Source organism: Galleria mellonella, unplaced genomic scaffold (assembly GCF_026898425.1).
Source record: "Galleria mellonella isolate WM207_F2 unplaced genomic scaffold, CSIRO_AGI_GalMel_v1 utg63, whole genome shotgun sequence".
Taxonomy (NCBI): Eukaryota; Metazoa; Arthropoda; class Insecta; order Lepidoptera; family Pyralidae; genus Galleria; species Galleria mellonella.
In genome coordinates this window covers 4,434,198-4,458,805 of record NW_026442130.1, presented here as the reverse complement: position 1 = coordinate 4,458,805, position 24,608 = coordinate 4,434,198, and the positions used below count along the sequence as shown (strand labels likewise).

The window sequence follows — 24,608 nt, the reverse complement described above, 5'->3', positions numbered from 1 at the left end:
ATGGGTACAAATGTGTGGGTACAAAGGTGTAGTTCCCGCATAGAATAAAGACATCCCTTTATTTCTTGTAGGTGAGTGACGTAAGTGACGGCTGAGAGAACTTAATGGTCGAGGATGCACAACAGCGTCTCTCTTAAAACATCTCTAATCCGACTGCCAAGCGTGGCAACTACTAGCAGAAGCCCCCAAAACGGTGATTTGTGTTAAAAAGGCGATAATTAGCATTGTCTTCATCACTTCACTAAAAAACAATAGTTTCAAATTTTATGATTCCCCATACATGAAATGTTCGAACGAAAAAAAAATTATCAGATCTCATCAATGTTATTATGTAAATTTTTTTCCCCACTGAATCTAAATAACAACCAATTTTGCATAACTATAAAGAACTATGCAAATTTTGTTATGTTATTCTATTATTAGTAATAATGTAGGTATAATTAAAGTTGCAACAAACGATCAATATTTGTTAAAATATTAAAATATTAATAGGTTTTTTACTTAAATTATAATCAGGTGTGGCTTCTGACGTCGAATATAATTCGCATAATAATCAAGTTGATATATAAAAATACAAGATATTTTTTTCTTTGTTTACATTTTTTACATGAATTCACAATTATTTACTTGCTGTAAAATAAATAAGATTCGTGTCTGTACTGTAAATTAAAATAATTAGAAAAAAAAATATATTAAAAAAATGATAAAAATTTATTTATTTACGAGTATTTACAGTATTAAATGGTCGAGGGATGGGCAGCAGCGTCCAAGCCAAGTGTGGCAACAATTGGCTAAACTACCCAAGGAAAAAGCTTATGTTCAGGAATGATACGATAATATGATGATTTACAATATGTTTATTTATAGTATGGCAATTCGCAAATTTAGCAATATCGTGAATTTTGCGATATCATAACTTCTGCTACCGCGGTATCACGGTATTTTTTTTTATGGGTGAAAATGGTATGGTAACCCCGTCTGCGCTAACGGGATACGCTGGCGGTGCACCAGTGAAGGCTGATAGATGAGAATGAAAACAGGCCAGTTAGCCCATCATGATGAATTCAACAGGAATTAACCATGACAGTTACCAGAGAGAACCGCTAGGAGGTCGACCAGGTTGGGTATATTGCTAGCAATGGGATTCTCAGTCTCTATTACTAACAATCCGTTTCACCCCGGTATCACGGTATTGGATACTCTATTCTTACAGTTTAACAAATAAATTCTTCTACATCAATTAGCAATTCTTATGTAAAAAAAAAAAAAATTAAAATATATTTTTTTAAATATTAATCAATCAATAACATGGTCGTTGGATGCACGCGACCGGTTATCTAATCATAAATCGTTATGCAGTTCTTGTAGAATCGCGTATATCGGTGCTCGTCTACCTAAATCTATGTTCAACAGCGTGAATTTAAATTCGAATCACATTCTTATAAGTGATATATAATGAAGTAATAAAGAATTGTGGAATGAAACAAACAGTGTTGTGAAGGTTAGTATTGTACTTTATCTATTGTGCTTTTGGCGATACGTGATATTTATTTAATTTGAATTTTATCATTTCTAAAAGTGATCTAATAAAAAAAGAATTACCTAATTCATATTGTTTATAATTTATAAAAGCTATTCAGTTTGTTTAATTAAATAAAAAAGTCTTTTAGGTACTTACATAGATAGAACTATATATTTGTAGTTCTGTCAGATTTTGAATGATTGTTTTCATTTTGTTGAAGTCGTTAATGAGTAAAGTTGATTAAAAAATGATTTAAGCTTTTGTCTAATAAAAGAGAAAACTGTCAAATCGTGACAAAATTAATGTATTAATTTGCAGTTGTAATAATATTAACTCTAAACATGTTTGCAATAAAATTTGGTACATATACATAAGGCATCGATTAAGATATAAGACACTTTGTATACTGACTAGTGATGTGCCCCGGTTTCATACGGATAGATAGAAAAATAATATTTATATTACAATATTTAATCACTTAAAGTGAGATTTCCTAAATGCTGTGACATAACAATGTTTGAAAGTATTTTTTGTTAAGTCGACCTCTATAGAATAATAATAAATTTATTTATTTCACTTTAAATTTTAATAATTTTAAACATTATGGTAATTTTTTAGGGATCTCTAATTTTTTTAACAATATATGTTACTCGTTGATAATGTAGATTTTTATAGATTGAGTCATTTTTGAACACGGTTGAGTAGTTTTTGAGTTTAACCATTACAAATAAAAAAATAATTTTTTCCTCTTTATAATATTAGTATTTACGCGAAAAAAGCTGCGAAATACAATTAGTTAATAATACTGTTAAATGTAACAAAAGATATCGAAATAGGTAAAAATTGAATAAGAGATTCAATTATGTTTTATCTTTGCATAATCTCGGAAGACTACAGTTTACATTGTATTTGCAATACGACAAATTGCCAGGAAAATGATGCCATGAAGTCATTTGACAAGTAATCCAAGCATGTCTATCTGTATGCAAAAGGTCTGCAATTGCAGTTTTCAACCGACTGCGAAATAATAGAGTATTGTTTTTGTATGTTTTTTTAATACTCGTAACTGGAAATGGTAGGGGGAAAGGGATTGCTAGTAATGGGATCTAACAGCCCCATTACTAGTAATATACTCTATCAGGTCTACCTCCACGCGGTTCCCCTGGTAACCATTGTGGTTATTTTGTGAAATTCATCATAATGGAACAACTGACCTGCTTTCATCTTCAACTATCATCTCTCACTCGTTCCCCGGCAGTGCATATCGATAGCGCAGGCGGCGTAGGATTACCATTTCATTCTCATACATAAAAAAAAATTGAAAATAATAAATATCATTTCCAGTCACGAATACATAAAATATACACAAAACAAACTTTCTTAGCCATGTGTCAATTGGGTTACCATAATATATATTTTTTACACTTACGACATCCCATATACTGGATATGGGGTAAATAATATTGTAAAGTTAAATTGAAAAATAAAAACAAACAAAATTCTTACAAATATATTTAAATTACTTATCTTTATTTATTACTTTGATTTACATCCAAGTGCAGACTTATGTTTTCGTTTTAAAATCATTGAAACTGGCCGCCATTTTAATTGATGCATGTTTATTCATTTGTAACCAATATGAATATATGTATATTTATATAATATCAGAAGAAATAGTTCTAAATTCAAATTAAAAAATCTTTAATTTGATTACTTGAAACATTGAAAAAATGGCGCGTTTTGTTTCGATTTTAATGCAATGTGTCAAATTGTATCATCTAAATGTTAATTTAGTTGACTATATGTGTATATATATATGCTGATGGCCCACCTGATGGAAAGTGGTAACCGTCGCCTATAGACATGAGCAGTACCATGGATATAACAGAGTATACTGTTTCGCCCATGATACTCCCCATGCGTTGCCATTCCTGAGGACTCAGTTGTTATTCCTCTGTACCCAGTAAATTCACGCCATATCCCACCCTCAAACCGAAACACAGCTATGCAAACACAACTGCTTCACGGTTGAAACACGAATGGGACAGAGGTATCTAATAAACAGCACAGTCACGACACAACACATATTTTACGAAGATCGAATAAACGTCGAAAAGTGAGACAGTGTTAGCCACTATAACTATGATGGTGGTAATTTTAATATTAGGTATAATTTTAATAATAGGTGCGAGTACCATAAACTAGCAGAAACCTGGGTCATAACCTAAGAGTATAACCATGTGAAACAGACTGTTGTAACAAATTACCAATTAATCGATATTTTAGAATTATAGCATAGTATAAGAATTATAATAGTTTTACACCATACATATATATTATCACCACATATCAGCCTTTAACTGTCCACTGCTGAACCTATATCGTCATAGTCATAGAATACTGACGGATCTGACAAAGATTACATATAAAGATCCGTCAGTATTCTACGACTATGACGATATAGGTTCAGCGATATATCTTATAATAATTTGCAATTTATGAATTGAGAATCTTATAGTAATTCTGAATCGGTCAATGAAAATGCAAACAAATGAATAATTGACATGACCATAAAACAAATTACAGATATCGAAGGCTTAAATTAATAAAGTGTTTCCATACAAATGAATCGCGGTTCAAGTTGGTTCTGCAAGCTACACTTATTATTATACAATATATTATTATTTTTATTATTATTTTATATTAATTTATAAACCACATATTTATATTATGGAAAAAAATGTCCAAATCAGATCTCGGAAATTTTTTATTCAATTACTTGCAGCATTGAAAACAAACGCGTTTTGTTTAGAGTCATACCCCAAATTAGCAGACAAAATTTGACACATTTTTGATATCCAATGCTGTGTCTATATAGTCTAAGGTCCTTTAATAGTATAAATCAAATTAGATTAATTGACTGAATGTTTTAATTTGTTATTAAATTCGTTTCTGTGATAAACTTAACAACTTAGTTACCTTTAAATTCTATTAAAAGGGACTACACTATTAAATGTTAAAAGGAGTTTTGTTACACAAAACTGATTCAACAGGATTTTAGAATTTACACAAGTATATTGAAACCGTATTGACTATAAAAAGAATCATTACAATCACAAAAATATACTGTTAAACTGAGTACGTTTTTTTTGGAGTTGGTCGAAAATCTCTACTAGCAAACTATTGTACATAATAATTAATAGCTTCGATTATATGATATCATTCTAATTACTAATTAAAATATACTTTACAAAAAAAATTTATAAGACAAACATTTAGTCATTCAGTACTTGTATAATAAACGTGTTACATTAAATATTCCTTTTATTTAAATGGACACATAGATTATATAAATCGTTATGGAAAACATTTTATTTTGCCAATAAGTCACTAGACTTTATGACGTGGTCTAACGAGATTTCCGATTTTATATCTGATTTTGTGTCGTAATAATCGTAATGTCATTGTTTGGAACTATGCAATACTCGAAATTGGGTTTTTGGTTGGAATTTGATGTTATTATTCAATATTAAAAACATGAATAATTAAAGGTTGTGTTTCCCAAAAAAAAACCTACTTCAATTGTTCAATTGTGGCAGTGTTATTTTGATTTAAAAACTACATTACTGAATCGATTTTGACAAAATTTCCATGGAACCAACCTGAAAATATATGTATATTTTCGAATAAAAAATCCAAACAAATACCTGAAAAAGTTATGAGATAACAAACATAAAAAGTGCAGTCTTTTTTTAAGTCAAAATGACTGGTTTTGCTGTGATTAACGCCGGTATTTTTTCTTTTTGTGGGACAAAATTTACTTGTTTATGACTGCGATTGGGTTCACTATATTGTATTCATAACTGGTTTCATGTATAAATACACCGGTTCAGGAGCCCAGAGATTTGTTGTTTTATTTTTTATTATTTATTTTATTAAATATACAATTTGATCATGAAAACAGTACATTCAACTTTCGCATTGTAACATCTGTTTCGTCAACCTTTCTATGCGTTTGAAGTAACCAAAGTAGGTGCATGCTCTTACACATTTTAACACCGACAATTTCTTTCATAGCAACTCGCTCCCATCCCACACATTTAATAGTATATACTTAGACGAATAATGCGAACCGAAAGTTTAATTTACATTTCAACCGCATTTATACTACACTAACACGACGCTGCCTTTGTAGCAAACAAAGAAACTGCATTTGGTTAATTCACTATTGGATAACATACAATTTTTGATACAACAGTATTCCGTTACCTAATATATTGTCTATTTTTTTGAGGACGAGCCCTTATAGGTACAATATAACAATAATAGATGGATAAAAAACAGAAAAAAAAAATAATAAAAAGTACCTTGGATCGTAATCATTCATTTATTTCATACCTCTATACATATATGAAAACATCAAGAAATAAACATGATAATAATGATCTGTATATGTTTTTTGACATATGTAACTATATACAGACATATTAATGGAATATTTGTGTAAGATTTATACTCGTATGTAGAATCATATAATATGTACACAGTATCTTATAAAAGGATTTGAAAGGATCTAATTGTGGATTCAGGATGAATGAGTCTCTGTTTAAGACTCTTTTATACGCCGACGACCAAGTACTTTTTGCATCGTCGGAGTATGAATTACAACAAATGGTGACTATAATGAATGAAGCGTATGCAAGAAAAGGTATGAAAATAAATGCGAAGAAGACGAAGGTAATGGTTTTTGAGAGGAATGAAAGTTTAACGGCATGCCAGATTATGATAGGAGATGAAAAAGTGGAGCAAGTGAGTGAGTTTCTATATTTAGGTTCTTTGTTTACGAGGGATGGGAAGTGTGAAAGAGATATTGAGAGGAGAGTAAAAGCGGGAAACAGTGTTAACGGTGCATTGCTCTCGATTATGTCAAGTAAAAATGTATCGAGCAAAGCTCGCCTTGCTATAATTCAAGGAGTACTGACACCAACACTCATGTATGGAAGCGAATCGTGGGTATGGCAGAAGAAGCATGAAAGTAAGATAAATGCTGTACAGATGAGAGCTTTGAGAAGTATGTGTGGTATTACTTTAAAAGATAGAGTAAGAAACAGTGTGATTAGAGAGAAGTGTGGACTGAAAGTCGATGTAGTGACCAAAATCGAAAAAGGAATGTTGCGTTGGTTTGGTCATTTGGAGAGGATGGATGAAAGAAGAATTACGAAAGAGATTTATCGAGCAAGAATGAATGGAGATGTCGGTAGGGGCCGCCCTAGACGGACGTATGTCGACCAAATAGGCGACGTGCTGAAGAAGGGCCAAATTAAAAGTACCCGTAACCGACGAGCGTGTATGACAAGATTGATGAATGTGGAAGAAGCGAAAGAGGTTTGTTTGAATCGAAGCATTTGGCGTTCCATTGTTTCTGCCTACCCTAATGGGAGACAGGCGTGACAGATATGTATGTATGTATGTATGTATCTTATAAAAGTTCCTTATACAGTGATACCAGAAAATAAAATAAATATTGTAAAAAAGAAAATCTATCGCACTTGGCTAGTCTTATACTACTCGTAGCAAAAATAGTTGTAAATGCTTTGTAAATTATTATAATTTATATAGCTGTGATCTTATATACTTGTTTCATAGTGTGTTATATCTTGAAGTAAACAGATCAAAATTTCCATTCATTATCGACGTTATCTTTTATATAATTATTATATTTCTGACCTTTGGAAACTTGTAACTTGCGTGTTATATTTATATACCTCTACTTATTTTACTATAAACAAATCAATTGCCGAATGTTTACAAGAATAACTACACAAACTAACACTATAGAACCTATTTGACTATTATTTTGTTTTTATCGTTTGTAATTGTCAGACCAAGGTTTTTATGAAGGAAAATGTTTGAAAAATAGTACAGAATAGTTAAAAATTTAGAATAATTAAAAAAATTCGTATTACTTACATTAAGACTGAGTTCTACATACAAATTTTATCCTAAAGATTGTAATTTAAAAGCCAAACTTCAAAAATATTGACGAATTGATAGATTGACGTTCAATTGTTCAGTTTCATTGCTTTTATTACATAGTCGTATTTTAAAATCTCATTGTTTTTATTGGTCTACTCGTGCGAACCAGGAATGGGTAGCTAATTACGTATAAATAAAATATATACTCAGTGTATAAACTGTTACTTACTTTCATTTTCCATTTGGAAATAATTTTTTCAAAGGATAATGTAAGTGCAGTATTATGTGTGTATTTCGTTTACAACTATACATATACTTACACATAGATAAATATCTACTTTATCTATGACAGTCACAATAGTTGTTCGTCCATATCCGTTAGTTTCTTTCTATATTGTGTAAATAGATATGACCACTTTCCAAAATAAACACCTCAACTGGCGCCAAAGTGTTAAATGGATGTGAAAAGTAAATAAACAGAAATAGGTATGTTTCCTTTCACCAATAGTTTTAATTTCTTTTATAAATAATGACTTTAGTACTGGTCAAAATGATTTACATTTAAACAAAAAAAAAGAAGTTCTACAAATAAAAATAGTTTATTTTTTTGTGACGCTTATAAAAATAAACAAGCTGACGATCCACTTGATGGAAAGTGATGACCGTCGCTTATAAACATTAATAGTTCATTGAACATTTGAATATCATAGAAAGTATATTGTGATTCCAATTATATTCCTTATGTGCTTTTTTTAAGGCTGAAAATGAAATGATAACCCCGTCTGCGCTAGCGGGGCGTCAGTAAGGATTGATAGGTGAGAATGAAAAGTCAAGTCAGTTAGCCCATTGTAACGAATACACCTGGAATTCAGCACAATGATTTCCAGAGGGCACCACGGTCGACCTGACAGGGTTTATTGCTAGCAAAGAGACTGGTAGTGCGCATTATTAACAATATTATAGATTTTTGATGATTTATGAGTTTCTTTAATTACATTATTTAACTGGTGGGAACATTTCTCTTTTTATTAAAAACTTTCCTCTTGTCGGGGCAATTAATTTATACATTATCTTTCAGCTAGCTCTATACCAGGCTATATTTTTGTATACGACATGAAACTTAGTTTCCTTTATTTATTCCATGTAATTATTTCCCGGTCCGGTATTTCTTTCTCTTTTACCCTTTATTTGTGATGGGAATATGATGGGAACATATTTAACTAAAATAATAAATACTCAATAGACATCCAAATTCAAAACGGCACAACGGTTTTGCGTGATTGAAGGCAGCCGACATTCCGTTCAACTTTTTATGCAAAATCGAGAGACTGCACGCAACACTTGTACAAAATTTAAAACAAATTGGCGCGAAATCATTGATTAATAAATTATTGATTTGTCAAGCATCGAAGAATATAATAAGAAACGAGGTATTACTATGAACAATATGCAAAGGTAAAGGCAGCATTTGGTTTCGGTGAATTTTCCCACGATGCGAATATGAATGGAGCGCTTTTGTCAACACAACACACAAGTAGTAATTGATAGAAAACAATGCCATTTTACAAAATATTCCCTGTGCTAGGTTTTGTAAGTATTAAGCACGTACTTACTAAGTAATACCTATTGGATGTTACTAATATTTTAAAAGGCATAACGGAGAAAAGTAAAGAAACAATATATTTCTAATACAATATTAACTTAATTAATTAAAATGGTCAATAAATGCACATTAAAGTTATAAAAGTTTGTTTTTTAGTTTTTGAAATTAAGGTTGGTTTATTTAACAAACGATTCAAGTTTTTGTTAAGTTTTGTATAACAAGTCAGAATAAAATTCTCAAATCTTTATTATTTTTACTTTATTTAACTCTGTTAATGTTAACAGATTATCACTATTAATCCCATGGAACAAAAAATACAATAAAAATATGAACCTAAGGTACGAACAATAAATATTATTGCTTCGAATAAATTGGCGGCAATTTTTTTTTTATTAAAAGCAGTGCGCAAGGGTATTGTCGCAATGCCTACATATGTTAATTTATGTACAGAGTCATCAAAAGTAGGTAGGTAGGTACGTTCCAGATGGTTGCTGAAACACAATAAGACTTCCTCACCGTCTTTGATACTTGTATTTGCGTAAGAATGTACAATCTGCCCCCGATTCAAGATTTCTGTGTATTAAATAAAAAAATCAAAATACTCAAAATTTATCTTGTTGCTATTATTATAATATATCGCTATTTATTGAGTATAAAACGTTAATCATTACAGTTCTTTGTTTAAAATTTAATTTGGCACGAATTTTTATCACTAATAATAATTATTTATATATTAGGTTATATATATTTAAGTATAATTTACTATACTTATGGATGGACCATATAATTATATTATATATTAAAAGTAATAGTAAATACTCAGTAAATTTATCTTATTTTTGGAGTCTACTACCAGTGTACAGTATTGAAATTTGGGACACAGGTATTCTATGACAACTATCCAAATACCGTTTGCGAACTTTCACACTTATTAAGAAGTATAAAAATTATCAATGTTTTTATTTGTTTTACGTAAATAGAAACTATGGTTTAGTACCTGTTCTTGAATTGTACTTGATTTTTTTTTGTTACAGGTCACTAGTTGCTTGCTGCAGAAGAAAGCGCCGCTATATGATCAACTTTATCTTTTAATACTGAAGGCTACGCATGCGCTGGCCATAGCTGTTCGATACCGCGCCGTCGTCTCACGCGCTGATCACAAATTACGAATGTAAATATTATAAGTGCGCGGGTTAATCCGCATTCGAATTTTAAATTTTAAAAATCAAATGCGATTGCAATTTTAAAATTCAAAATGCGCGTTGTGTTTTTGTTTCTTTGTGTGAGTGTTTACGTAGTGATGGGACAAAATGCGAACGATATGGCAAATATGCCGAAATATGATCAAAGATATGACTATTTGGATGTAGATGCGTTGTTCAATAATAAGAGACTAGTCAGAAATTATGTGGATTGTCTAATTAGTGCATCGAGGTGTACGCCGGAAGGAAAGGCGCTCAAAAGTGAGTACCTAAATTAAATGATACAATCATACTTATTTTTTAAATGTACTGTATCATTTTGGTTTGTTACTACAATTATTTAAGATTTTACAATTACAAAATATGGAATTAAAATGGGAGCAAACCCAATCGATTGCAAAAAGAATTATTAAAATCGGTTATTTTTAGCGAAACCTAACGTAACATACATAATAAATACATGCGAAATGAGAGCTTCTCATCTAATCAGCTTTTTTTAAGTCGCTTCAAATAATTTCTAACCTGACCCTTTGCTAAATAGAAAATATTTTTAATGGGTGTTAATAGAATGGCAACTCTACCATTGGCGGAGCACCAGTGAAGGATTTTAGGTGACGGTGAAAAATAGATCAGTTAGTCCTTTGGTGATGAATTCCAATACACAATTTCTTAGCCCCTGAGAATTATTAAAATACTAAGTAGCAATTCAGTCGGTAATTAAAATAAATAAACCATTATTTATTAAGAATGTAATTTATTCATATATACTATATATAATAACATGGTCAAGGAAAAACAATAACTTATAATTTATACCAGTAAAATATTATTTTTATTTCAACATTCACAAAAAAAAACATTGACTTCATTCTACATTGAAACAAAATGATCATTTATAATAATCTATATTTACCATAAATAACCGTTCTGAAAGTAAGTACTTATTATAAAAAAAATAATAAAAAATACAAAAATCGAATTTTAACCTCATCCTTTTCTTAAGTAGATTAAAAATATATTTAGGAAGCAACATATTTATCTGTACGTAAGTGATATTTTAACTATTGAAACCTGTTTTGTATATTGGTAATTCTGCTTAAATCTTAATTAGATAATTTCATAATTATCAATTAGGAAATATAAAACATATTTGAAGAAACGCTAAGTATAAATTGCCCTCTTTCTTCACCTGCGTCTAAAGTTTACGCAACATTATTTATAATGCGAGAAAATCAATAAGTATCTAATCTGAATAAATTCATGAATGGTGCACATCTACGAGTATATTTATATTATAAAGAGGAAAGATTTGATTGTTTGTTTATTTGTAATAGATAAACTCAGAAACTATTTAAGCGATTTTAAAATTTCTTTCACCTATATAAAGCGGCCAGTTCCACTCGTCCCTAACAACTTTCCTCCCTCAAAGGTAAGTGTGGAATTTTTTTGTTCCACTTGACCCGTCACACAATGACCAGTAGGGATAAATGGAATAAATATACTACTTTATCATACCGATGCTACATTATCAGCGAGTGACATAGGCTATATGCTATTTTTCAAAATTAGAGATTTTGGCAACGCATGGGAGGTATCATGGGCAAAACAGTATACTCTGTTATGACCATGGTACTACTCATGTATATAGGCGACGGTTGCCACTTTCCATCGGATAGGCTGTCAGCTTGTTTGCCATTTTAAGTTGCATAAAAAAAAATCCTGCATAATTTACAATAATATAACCAAAAAGTATTTGTATAGGTAAATTTTTCTTTTTCTTCTGTTCGCAAAATGCTTTTTCTGATGACGACAAAAAATAGTCATCGAGAATTCAATTAAAGTTTTACCTGTTTTCATTAAAGTTTATTGGTTATTTGAACAATCAGAAATTTCATCTCTGACTGCTATTTTGTTCACGCACGTTTTGCGACACGTCTTTCACCTTTAAATGTGGCGAGAAACATGCGTGAACAAAATGGCAGTCGGTGATGGATGGCTAATATGGATGGTAGTAGAATTTGTGGTTATTACCACAAATTGGTAATAAATGGTAAAAAATAGTACTAAATCTTTGTTATATCATTTCGTTTTAGCAGTCACACACATAGTATAGCGAAATTAAACAAAATAATACCAATCAAATATCTAATCGATGATACGAACTTCCGCAATATAACATCTAGTTCAGTGAAATACATTCAAGTTTAAATAAATAAATAAAATATTTGTACTTTATACAATAACAATTGTTATTAAATATAGCGTGGGTCTTTCCGTAAACAAATGTTTCTCCCAAATTCTATACATAACACCATGTGTCATGTAACAGAGTGACACTAGGTACTGAACCTACTTGTCACTGTAGAAATTGAATATTTATTTACTTTTCTATGTGGTTTCACTGTTACGTTAGCTGCGGTTAAATAACTTTTAATGTAACCAGTAGTATAATATTATAGAAGTATACATTTTAATTATATTTCTGTAAAGATAAATTGGTAGGTACTTTAGGATATTTGCAGGTAAAAATATAGATAATAAGTTAATTTTAAGTAGTTCATTAAAATATAAACTATTTAAAGTCCCTTGTACCATACAAAAACCAATATTTAAAAAAATGTTCAAATACACATATTTTTATATTTTCCAGTGAATATTGAACCTATTGATGTTTAAATTGTCTTTGTAGTTATTCATTAATTAGTATAAATAGTTTATTAATAATCTGAGCCATAGAGTGGAACTCTATGGTTCATCACAAAATATAATAAGAAGATATGTTAATGTAATAATGAACTAATGTCTTATTGCTAGCAATATCAGGTTGAACTTCACGCGGGCCCCTCTGGATATAGTCATGGTTAATTCATGGTAAATTCATCACGACAAGCCAACTGACCTGGCTCCATCTTCACATACTTCACTTTACTTTCACCCATTGAAATATAACTCTACAGATTTTTTTTTTAAATTATGTCCTCTCACAGTAACGAGAGTTTCCTCTCGTTACTTATTTACATTAGAAGAAATTCCGATTACACTCGGGCAAATTTACATCTAGTATAATTATCTAACTCATTATTTTATCTGTTTTTTTTTTAGATCAAATCGTTATGCGCTCCGCTTACATCCACTTCCTTATAACGCTTTCGATCTCAATTCCGAGATTGAGAGTTTTCTGTAATAGTGTTTACATTTTGCCGATCGCATTCCGTCCAAACGACCCGTTGTGCGACACAGATAGACGTAAGGTCGACATTACACATTCTAGTCACGGTCGATGACTCTAATCGTCGTCGTTGTGAACGTGCCCTAACGTTATGATATTTTTTATTCATAACAAAATATGACGTTATGTGTCACGCACGAATAAGGAAATCGGCACTGTTATATTTTTTTTAATACTACTGGAAATATTATAATGCACAGCTCTGTCTAGTTCCTATGTATAATTTGTATTATGAGTATTAAGTATAGAAACTAGACAACTGAGTAATACTATTTTTTTATTTTTATTTAATACTGCCTGAATAATGTTAAATTAATATTATAAAGATGGAAGATTCTTGTAATGGATCATCATCATCATATTAGACGTTAGCTGTCCACTGCTAAACATAGGCCTCCCCTATGGGTTTGCCAGTAGTTGCCACGCTTAGTAATCATATTGGCAATCGCAATCAGGATTTTGTATTATTTTAAGAGGGACACTGCTGCCCAGCCCTCCATTCTCCATCTATCCATTTGTAATAAATAAACTAAAAATGTACTTAATAATTACTTCACGTATAGAAAGATACATAATTATTGAGTGAATAGCTTTATTTTATTATCAAACAAATTTCTGCTTTAACCTATTCATACGTGCGAAGCCAAATAATATCTACAAATGTGCAATTGTTCGGGAATCGAATCTGCGACCATTCAACCATTTGGCAGTGTGTTAAACTCTACGCCACCAAGATACCACCACTACATATTCGTGATTTTGCCCCAGCAGTAAATTTAAATCCTTTGTATAACAATACACAAAAACTCAAATATTGCCCATTGTAGGAATTTTGTTTCATATTTCCACAATATTTTCACAGAAAATTCGAAACGTCTTCATATAATTGTATACATTTTATTCACCTATTATATCGTGACGGTAAAATCGTACGATATCGTGCTGTGCTATGGAAAATTTATAAGGCACGCAACGGATGACCGACTAAATTGTCAAGTTTACGGATGTTAATGCATTTAGTTCGTTTTGAAAATAATGAAGACCTCGTTATTTTTAAAATTATAACATTTTCGTGACATCCGAACCGGATCGTGGTCACATCTTTGCCGGTTGCGTTACATTTGTGACCTTCCTTTCACGACAATAGAATGATCCCTATTGATGTCCTTAAGATTTTATTACCTACTCTCAAACTAGTTACTGATACGATAAAGAAAAAAAAAACAAAATGTAAAACACGCTTTTGATAAAAATAACAAAGGTTAAGTTGGGAAAACATGTAAATGTCACACATATAATAAAATGGACTATAGCATAAATTCTAGAAAATAAAGTCGCGAGTAACGATTTAATGATGTTTTTTTTTTATATAATATATATTTAAAATCTGAATATAATGATTATTAATTATATGAAGTTGACTTGTATATGTAACTTTGAACTGTCTGTGTTTAGCCTACACGGCATACAAAAATATGTAGATTACATATTTTTGGCACATCTGCATATATTTATTCGCATGTTTCGCAAATAAATAATCTTAAATGTATTTTTTTAGTAAGTAGTGACTATTTTTTAATGGGTTGATAATGGAGTGGTAACCCCGACTGCGCTGTCGGTATTCGCTAGCGGGACAATATGAAGGATAATAGATGAGGATGCAAGCAGGCCAGTTAGCCCATCGTGACGAAATTTACAAGAATTAACCAAGGGGAACCGCGTGGAGGCGAACGACTTGATAGGGTATTATATAGCAATGGAGCTGTCAGGTCCCCACTACTAACAGTACCTTTCCTCTGTTTTTCCCTTAGAGCAAAGTTAGGGGTTCCTAAACTTTTAAGATAACGAAACGCCCACAAAATACCTTTTTTTTTATGGAACCCTATATCAAACGATTACAAGTTAAAAACATTGTAATTTTAATAAAAACAAAAGCTTTTATTAGAAATATTTTAAATATATCTTTTTTTTATATTGTATAGTTTTCTTTAATTTTTAATGTGAAGAATGAAATTGTTTCACCGTATAAATAATTTCGCGGAATCCTGGTGACTTTTTTACGGAACGCTTAGGTTCCGTGGAACCCACTTTAGGAGTTGCTATCCTATGGAATACCGTTTCCTTATGTTGGGAGTCAATTACACTTGCCTAATAGGAGGACAAGCCTAATGCTAATTTTACAGTTTATTTACTTGGTTTGGTTTTTTCTGTTTTTATGTGAGTTATGAATATTATAATTTTATATATTATTATGATATGATATATGGATTGAATTATATTAATTACCTTGAACAGCATATATAGAGGAGATTTGACCTCATACCTTTCCCCACTAGATACTATTTGTTGGCAACATTATATTTATTTTTATACGTCTAACGTATGACAACTCCGTTTTTTTCCTTTTTGGTATTGCAGCTAGTAACATCATCATACCGCTACCGTTCAACCTGTTTTATTTCCTTATAATTTTTTTTTATACCACTGAGGTGGCAAACAAGCATACGGCCCACCTGATGGTAAGTGGTTACCGTAGCCTATGAACACCTGCAATACCAGAGGTATTACGCGTGCGTTGCCGACCCTGAAGAAACCTCTTTAATTAATGTAAAAACAACAATTAAAATATTAAACACTGTAAAGAAAGTTTCACTTCAGCAAGTATTCATCTACCATCCACGTAGGGAAAAGCAATCCCAGTAAGACACGTCCCGCACACTATTAACAACCTCCGTGAGGCAATAGTGGGAACGTTGTTTTGCTTATATGAGGTCCAATGTTCAATTTCTACTCGAGTCCTTTTAGGAAAGGAAGTTTTCTGAATCGGCTTAGGTCTGGGTGATCTGAATTGTGCCCGCAGATGTCTGTTCTTTGGTTTTTCATAACAGAAGGTTGTTTGAAGACTAGACAGCTTGGCAGGCGGGTTGTTTGGCTTTTGGTGACGTTTTAATAGAAACGCTACTGCCTATTCCTCCACCATAAGCTCCTAAGTCGCTTCTTACGATACCCATAGAAAAGGAAAGAGTGACCTATTATATGCCTATATATGATTTTTTTGTATATATTTCTTTAATTGAAACAGTTTACTTCCATGTAGGTATTCTTTCCCTTACTAATTTTGTAATTTTTTTTATTGAACTACAGAAAATATGAAACTATACTAGTAATATCCAGAATAATATTTCCCACATTTGATATTTAATATAAAAATAATAAATATTTTATTAAGTGCCTATTGTAGAATATAGTCCTAAACAATTAAGGATAAAGGACACGTTGAGAATATATTATACTTCCTAGAATACATAATTTAATATCATTGCCTGTATATGAACAGAGAAATCTTTGACGCGGAACTACGGAAGATAACCAATGACAAACGTTGTTGGTAACAGGAATCACCAATGCGCCATAAAATTATACATTTATATTAAAATTTATGCGACCTTTTTTTTTGTTTTTGTATTTTATTTTTTGGAGGAAACAATAAAAAGTATTTATCTATGTATTGTGCCTGAATTGTTTTACATGAAACTAGCAAATCTTTGGAGACGTTGTTTTGGCGTGTCTATGTATTTCTATAAAAATAAATTAGGTATACAGAATTAATATATCATAGATACACTAAGCCGTAACCTAATATATCATATTGCAAGTATTTTAAAATGCGAAAATAGAATGTCAATATTTGTTAATAATCGCTTCATTGGACGCCATTAAAATATATATAAACGGATATAAAATACATTAGAAAGTGGAATAGAAACATAATAAGAATTCGTCATGTTTTCCTAATGGGCAATATAATAGGCTAAAGCCCGATTCACATCGACATATTTATGGATTGGATGAGTTTAATAAAAGCACTACACGATTAGAATATGTAAGTATTTGATTGTAATCGTATAGTAGTAATGTAAATTTGATATAATTTTTTTTTTGTTATGTTTATAAAAGCATTTATATAGCGTATTTATTATATAATATTAATTAATTAATACAATATTTTATTAATATAATTATTTTCTTTCGTATATATTCCATGTCATACAGTATTAAATATTCAAGCCTTTGGCACAAATTATGCCACGTTAATAGTGACTCAATTAACGTGGCATAATTTGTTCTCACTCACATTATCTGAGAGCACTAATTGAAATAAATACACACAAAGATTTTTATATCGAATCGATATAGAGCTTATGTAGCGATACAATACCATACTATCAAATCTGGAAGTGGCCTTAAATTCTCATTAGAAACAAACATAATAAATACATATAGACTACCTAAAAAAAGTAGGTAACCAAACCAGCATAAATGTCTGTACCGTTATTAAAAAGTTCTTTACAATCATTAATATTGAAGCGTTAATAAAAAACCGTTATACTATTCAAAAAAACAAATAAATGCACAAAGTGGTTCACCCCTCTTTTGTATCGAATAAATAACCGTTACATTTTAATATCCATTATACAGTTTTTGCATACGTATGAATTGAAAAAGTTGTTAAGTATTTTTTTATCATAGAAAAAAGGTATTATTATCTATAGTTATATACAGATAGTTCAATAAGCACAAAAACAGGCGCTTTTTTTATTAAAATTAAGTACTAACACTGAAGTGGCTGGAATAACATGAGACAGTGGCTCAGGAAAGGCGAGAGTGAAAACGCTTGGAGGAGGCCTATGCCGATTGGCAAACAGATCTTTAGAAAATAAGAAAGAAGCAATTACTAGAATAAGTTATTTTGTTTTATTAAGTTTTTTTTTTTATTTAATGTTTGTTTTTAAAGGCAGTGTTAAGTTGATCTGAATCTATATTATCTGATCTGAGGCTATATTATTATTATTTAAGTACCAATACTGATTAGCGTGAAGTATATCAGTAGTTATTCCTCTATGCCCTGTAAATTCACTGTCATATTCTACCCTTTAAACCGAAATACAGCCATGCAAACACAACTGTTTGATGGTAGAAACACGAATGGGACAGAGGTGCCTAAGCAAACGACTTTTGTACAAATTCTCCCTCTAGTAAAGTAACAGTATTTTGCAGCTTACCTGCAACGTTCAAGTTAAAGTGCAATTTTACGAGTACAAACCGGTTAGACTGGAGATACGCACGGCCTGGATGTTGGATCCTATTTTAGGTTTGCCCTTTAAAGGCAGTATGCTTACATTCCTAGCTACAAGTCGACGGGAAGGACTTAGCTCCAGCAGCGATGTTTGAAGAATATATACTAACAAACAACTTCACAAGAGACTTTTTTATTATACTGAAAATGGTAAATAAGTTGATGGTCTATCTAAAAGGAAGTGGTAACCGTAGCTTAAATTTAGTAAAAGCACCATAGACATCGTAGTATACTCTGTGACGCCCATTGTGCTCCTCAGTTGTGGGAAATAATTACGAATAAATCAAAAAGAATAAGGAAGAAAACAAAAAAAAGTAGGAGGTTTCCAATTCAGTTGTATTTTCTTAATGTTTGTTACATCACAACGCCGTCAGTTGTAAACCGATTTATTATTTTTTTTAATTTAAAAGAATATGACTTTACAGATCAGTCCTATAGAAATGTTATCAAAATTGGTTTAATAGTTTTTTTTTTATACAACTTAGAATGACAAACAAGCTGACGGCCCACCTGATGGAAAGTGGTAACCATCGCCTATAGACATGAACAGTACCATGGACATAACAAAGTATACTGTTTCGCCCATGATACCCCCCATGCGTTGCCATTCCTGAGGATTCAGATGTTATTCCTCTGTACCCTGTTAATTCACGCCATATCCCACCCTTTAAACCGAAACACAACGATGCAAACACAACTGCTTCACGGTAGAAACACGAATGGGACAGAGGCACTTTTGTACAAAGTCTCCCTCTGGTAGTTTTTTTTTTAGATCAAAATAACAGATTTTGTCATAATCGAAGTAATTTTTTTTGTAGAATACAATTAGAGTTTGTTTAGTTATTATCTATTGGCACTGTATAGGCCAATTGTCATAATCGTTGGAATAGAGAAAGACATAGCCTACTTTTAGTTCATAATTCAAACTATTTCGGTCTCGTGGACGAAGTTATCGATAAAAACTACTTATTCAATATGAAGTGTATATAAAACACTTTATCTAGAATCAATAGTTTTTATTCTTTACTTTATTATACCGGAACCTTATATATCTTTATTAGTTTGCAACTCAGGTGTTGCACGGATCAGATGTTCTTTAAAGGGATCATGTAAGGAAGTGCATACATAATGTTGCAATTGAATCATTACTGCTTATACGTATTATAATTTTAAATGTACATACTACCGTATAGTAACTGTTTTGCGTATACGCATTTGTATGCGTTTTTATTGTATTTTCATCTTCTTCAAAGCGACTAACTCAAGTGGAGTTAGTCGCTACATCTAGTATCAGAGGTCGTCCTATATTGCGTTTGCCTGTTGCCTTGCCTACGGAGCCGCAACTCATAACCTATTCTTCCCCATCGGTTGCTGGTTTTTCGTGTTATGTTATCAACCCATTGCCACTTCATGTTGTTTACTTTACCAGAGGGAGACTTTGTACAAAAGTCGGTTGCTTGGGTACCTCTGTCCCATTCGTGTTTCAACCATGAAGCAGTTGTGTTTGCATGGCTGTGTTTCGGTTTGAAGGGTGGGATATGACGTGAATTTACTGGGTACAGAGGAATAACATCTGAGTACTCAGGAATGGCAACGCACGAGGGATATCATGGGCGAAACAGTATACTCTGTAATGTCCATGGTACTGCTCATGTCTATAGGCGACGGTTACCACTTTTCATTAAGTGGGCCGTCAGCTTGTTTGCCATTTTAAGTTGTATAAAAAAAACTTGGGCTATGACGGCCCTTTTGGTTCTTCTGCGGATATGCTCATTTCGGATTCTATTACGCAAAGAAATTCCGAGCATAGCCCTTTCTATAGCTCTATATTTATATCTCTTTCTATATTTATATATTTAAATGAAAATACAGAGAAAATACTACGGTCAAAACATTAGAAAACGGTAACATGTAACCAACCTACTTACGTTATTGTTCTGGTAGATACATAACATTTTTTTATATAGATTTCTTTAAGAATAAGGAAAATCTTTGAGATTTCTTTTGATCAATGACTACAGATAACATTAATATTAAATACATATATTCTGCGTTGCACTACAAAATATTTGAAGCGGTAAGGTTTTATTAAGATTTTGTTCTACATTCGCTATTAAAGTACAAAACCATTGCTTTATTACAATTGCTCTATTTTATTATAATCTGTAACTGATACTATTTATAAATTAAAATAAAACAAAGTTATATGTACCAAGAAAAAAATATAGCATTATTTAACACGGATATTTATAGCGCCATATATGAATATGTCTTATAGAAAAACAGCTATTCATTGTCTATGATTTTGTCTGACTTATATGGTATCTTAGTCATATTGTTATTAAAGCATTCTAGCGCAGCGTCTCCGATACTGACTGGCTTTAGGCATAGATGAAAGGTACGACATATTTTTTTTATCTATGGTATAGTTTAGATGAAATGTTTAAGGTAGATAACATACCTACTGTTCACATGTGTATAGCATATCCAAACCTACTGACTTTTAGATCACAACTAGGTATATTAAATAGATGTTAGTTGAATATCTTTGTTTTGTTTGATATCATAGATATTACACGTATCTTTGTAAATTCTTCGAAAGGAATCAATGAAGAGCTCTAGTAATAATGTAACAAATATCTCTGCAAAAACAAAAACAACTTCAGTAATAACAAAATAAATTAACCAATAATCGACAAGAGTTTCGTAGTCTTTCATAGACAAAACAAAATAAAATAAGCATTTTGCTGTAAAAAAAAAAATATTTCAATCGTCACAAAATTAATATGGGACCATTAGGGGAGAAACTGCCTATTGCGAGAAGAATCATCAGAATTGGTTTCAAATTATGAAGGAAATCGCGTAAATTACACACAGAAATTTTGCACTACTGCTGCTACTTTCTAAACCACCGTGTTAGATTAACCGTGTTAATTAATAAAAAAAAGATTTCTTTCACAGATAAATTCACTTTTGTTTACATTGTTACTATATACATATGGTCGAATTGAAAATCTCGTTCTTTGAATAGGTACAAATGGATAAACCATAATAATTATGGAGACCAGAGATTAAAAATATCGTTTATAGAATACATTATAACACGCATATAAATGCAACTTCAAAATAATCTTATATATAAAATTCTCGTGTCACGGTGTTTGTTACCAAACTCCTCCGAAACGGCTTTACCGATTTTTATGAAATTTTGTGTGCATATTGGGTACGTCTGAGAATCGGCCAACATCTATTTTTCATACCCGTCAATGATAAGGGTGACCCTCCCCAAAATATTTTTTTTATTTTTTTGACAAATTTTTCCATTTTTATTTTATTATGATTTAGCATTGAAAAATACATACAACTTTAAATTTTCATCGTTTTACGAATAACCCCTGTATTTTAATCGCGATTTTTATATTTCGCAATAAGTGGTAAAACAACGTTTACGGGGTCAGCTAGTTATATTATACTATTCTTATATATTATTCTTCTTATTATCCAGGCGCTTGCAATACCAAGGGTGTTATGATCGCGTTTTGCCGTATGGTCCCGGCATAGAATAGGCCACACGAAGGAGTGGCCTAGTCTATGCCATACGACATCCACGACAAAGGAAGCTTTCTCGTGGCTGTCGACTAAGGGAAGGCGAGGAATGGTTAGCAGCGTCCTTCTTAAAATATCTTCGAAGGTTAACTGCGGTTGCCAATCCGCATGCTAAACGTAGCAACAATTGGCAAAATCCCCAAGCTTATGTTCAGCAGTGGACAGTTAAAGGCTGATATGATGATTTTTATAAACATTCCCTTTTATATACTTTTTATCGTATATCAGACAAGCAAAACCGCGGATTACAACTAGTTAAATATAAATGTAGTTCGACTTTACTTCTTTATAACAACATTAGTCTCGAATGGTCTCGATGTACGGTAAATTTATGGAAGAATGTTTTATTAATGGTGTACATAAATCCATTTGCGCAGATAGTGTGGGATATTCCATTAAAATTATCAAAAACAACGTGATCTCGCGAAGATAAAATCGTACACTTAGTCCATGTTGTGATTATAGGAGCTTTAAATTCAGTGCATGATGTGCTTCAATCACAGACCTACGGCACAGCATTTAAATAGTTTCCGTGTTTATAATCATAAAGAGAACACTTTTAATATAACTAAGTACTTACATATAATGGTCGATACGTAAGCAGTGCATAATTTACATAAACTTACTTCATCAGACTGTTAGTAGGTATAATCTTTGTTGTAAAAAATATATGCTCGCGAATATAATTGCTAATAGGGTAGTCAGAACTGTACAGACTGTTATGGTATTTCTTTTAATGGATGATAACGGAATGGTAACCCTGCCTGCTTTATCGGTATACACTGGCGGGACACCAGCAAGAGATGATAGAGGACAATGAAACACGCAGGAATTCATAAAGAATAAATAAAGATGTTTTCCAGGATGAACCGCATAAAAGTCGACCTGATAGGGTATATTGCTAGCAATGGGGCTGTTAGATCCCAATATTACCAATCTTGTTTCACCCGCCGTTATGGTGTTTGTACTAGATACGTGACACTCGATATGGCAACATTTCACTGAGCATATTAGAATACAAGGTAGTAAGTAATTTACTATTACGCTTGGTAACCCTTTAGTGAAATTTAATTGGCTCCCATCATTTAGTAAAATGGTATTCCTTAGGAAAAAAAGTAAGATGAAAAGAAAGAAAGAAAGTAAGAGAGAAAAAGAGAAAGAAAATTATGAGTAATTTTTTTTAAAACGCAATGGGCAAACGTACATGCTGTTCACATAAATAATAAATGGAATGGTAACCATGTCTGCGCTATCGGTATTCGCTTTTTGGTCACCATTACGAGATGAGAGATGAGAATGAAAGCAGGTCAGCCGGCCTATAGTAACGAATTCGACAAGAATTAACCACGATGGTTTCCGGGGAGAACCACGTGGAATTCGACCTAATAGAGTGTATTAATAGCCATGGCGTTGTTAGACACTATTACTAGCAATTCCTTTTGCTACTGAAATGGGTACTAGCAGCCCCATTTTTAGCAATATACCCAGTCAAGTTTGAGCATATGAGAAGAGGTCAGCCTAACTAACTTTACTGTATTGGGAAGGAAGGGATTGTTAGTAATGCAGACTACCATTCAAATTGCTAGCAAATTACCTTGTCAGGTCGACCTCCACGTGGTCCCCCTGGAAACTACCGTGCTGAATTCCAGGTGTATTTATCACGACGGCCTAACTGACCTGCCTTTTCATTCTCACCTGTCATCCCTCACTGGTGCCCGCCAAAGTATACCGATAGCGAAAGCGGGGTTACCATTTCATTATCATCCATAAAAAAAACTTGTATTGGGAGAAAGGTATTATTAGTAAAGGGTAACATTAATTCCCGGGGGGAAAATGGATTATTGTTAATGGGGATCAGCAACCCCATTGCTAGCAATAAACCCTATCAGGTCGACTTCCTCGAAGTTCCCCTTGGAAACCATCGAGATTAATTTATTGTTGAATTCGTCAGTATAGGCCAATTTTCCTGTTTCATTGTTAGTTTTCTATCCATCCATTACCATTCCATTATCATCCATTAAAAAAAACATTAATCCCTATTGCTAGCAGCTGCCAGGTCGAACTCCACGCGGTCCCGTTTTGTTTCCATCTTGCTTAATTCTTATAATGAAGTCGCTATGATGAACCAACGGACCCATCTTCATCCTCATTGTTTCATCCAATATTAATGCTCCGCGATTGTATACCTTTAGCATCATCATCATTAACATCATATCAGTCTTTAACTATCCACTGCTGAACATAAGTACCCCTTGGGGTATTTTGCCATTATTTATCACGATTGGCAAGCGGATTGGCAACTGCAGTTAGGCTTTAGAGATGTTTTAAAAGCC

General features: G+C 32.0%; 1 protein-coding gene across 1 annotated transcript in view; it reads left to right on the top strand.

Annotated features, from left to right (window-relative positions):
- Window positions 1–1,348: 1,348 nt before the first annotated feature.
- LOC113521739 (mucin-2-like) overlaps window positions 1,349–24,608 on the top strand; it is a 42,011-nt gene continuing 18,751 nt past the window's right edge. The window contains exons 1-2 of the mRNA XM_026907387.3: window positions 1,349–1,501; window positions 10,136–10,564. Coding sequence (XP_026763188.2) covers window positions 10,357–10,564 — 208 coding nt within the window. The 5' untranslated portion in view covers window positions 1,349–1,501; window positions 10,136–10,356. The remainder of the gene's footprint in view (window positions 1,502–10,135; window positions 10,565–24,608) is intronic.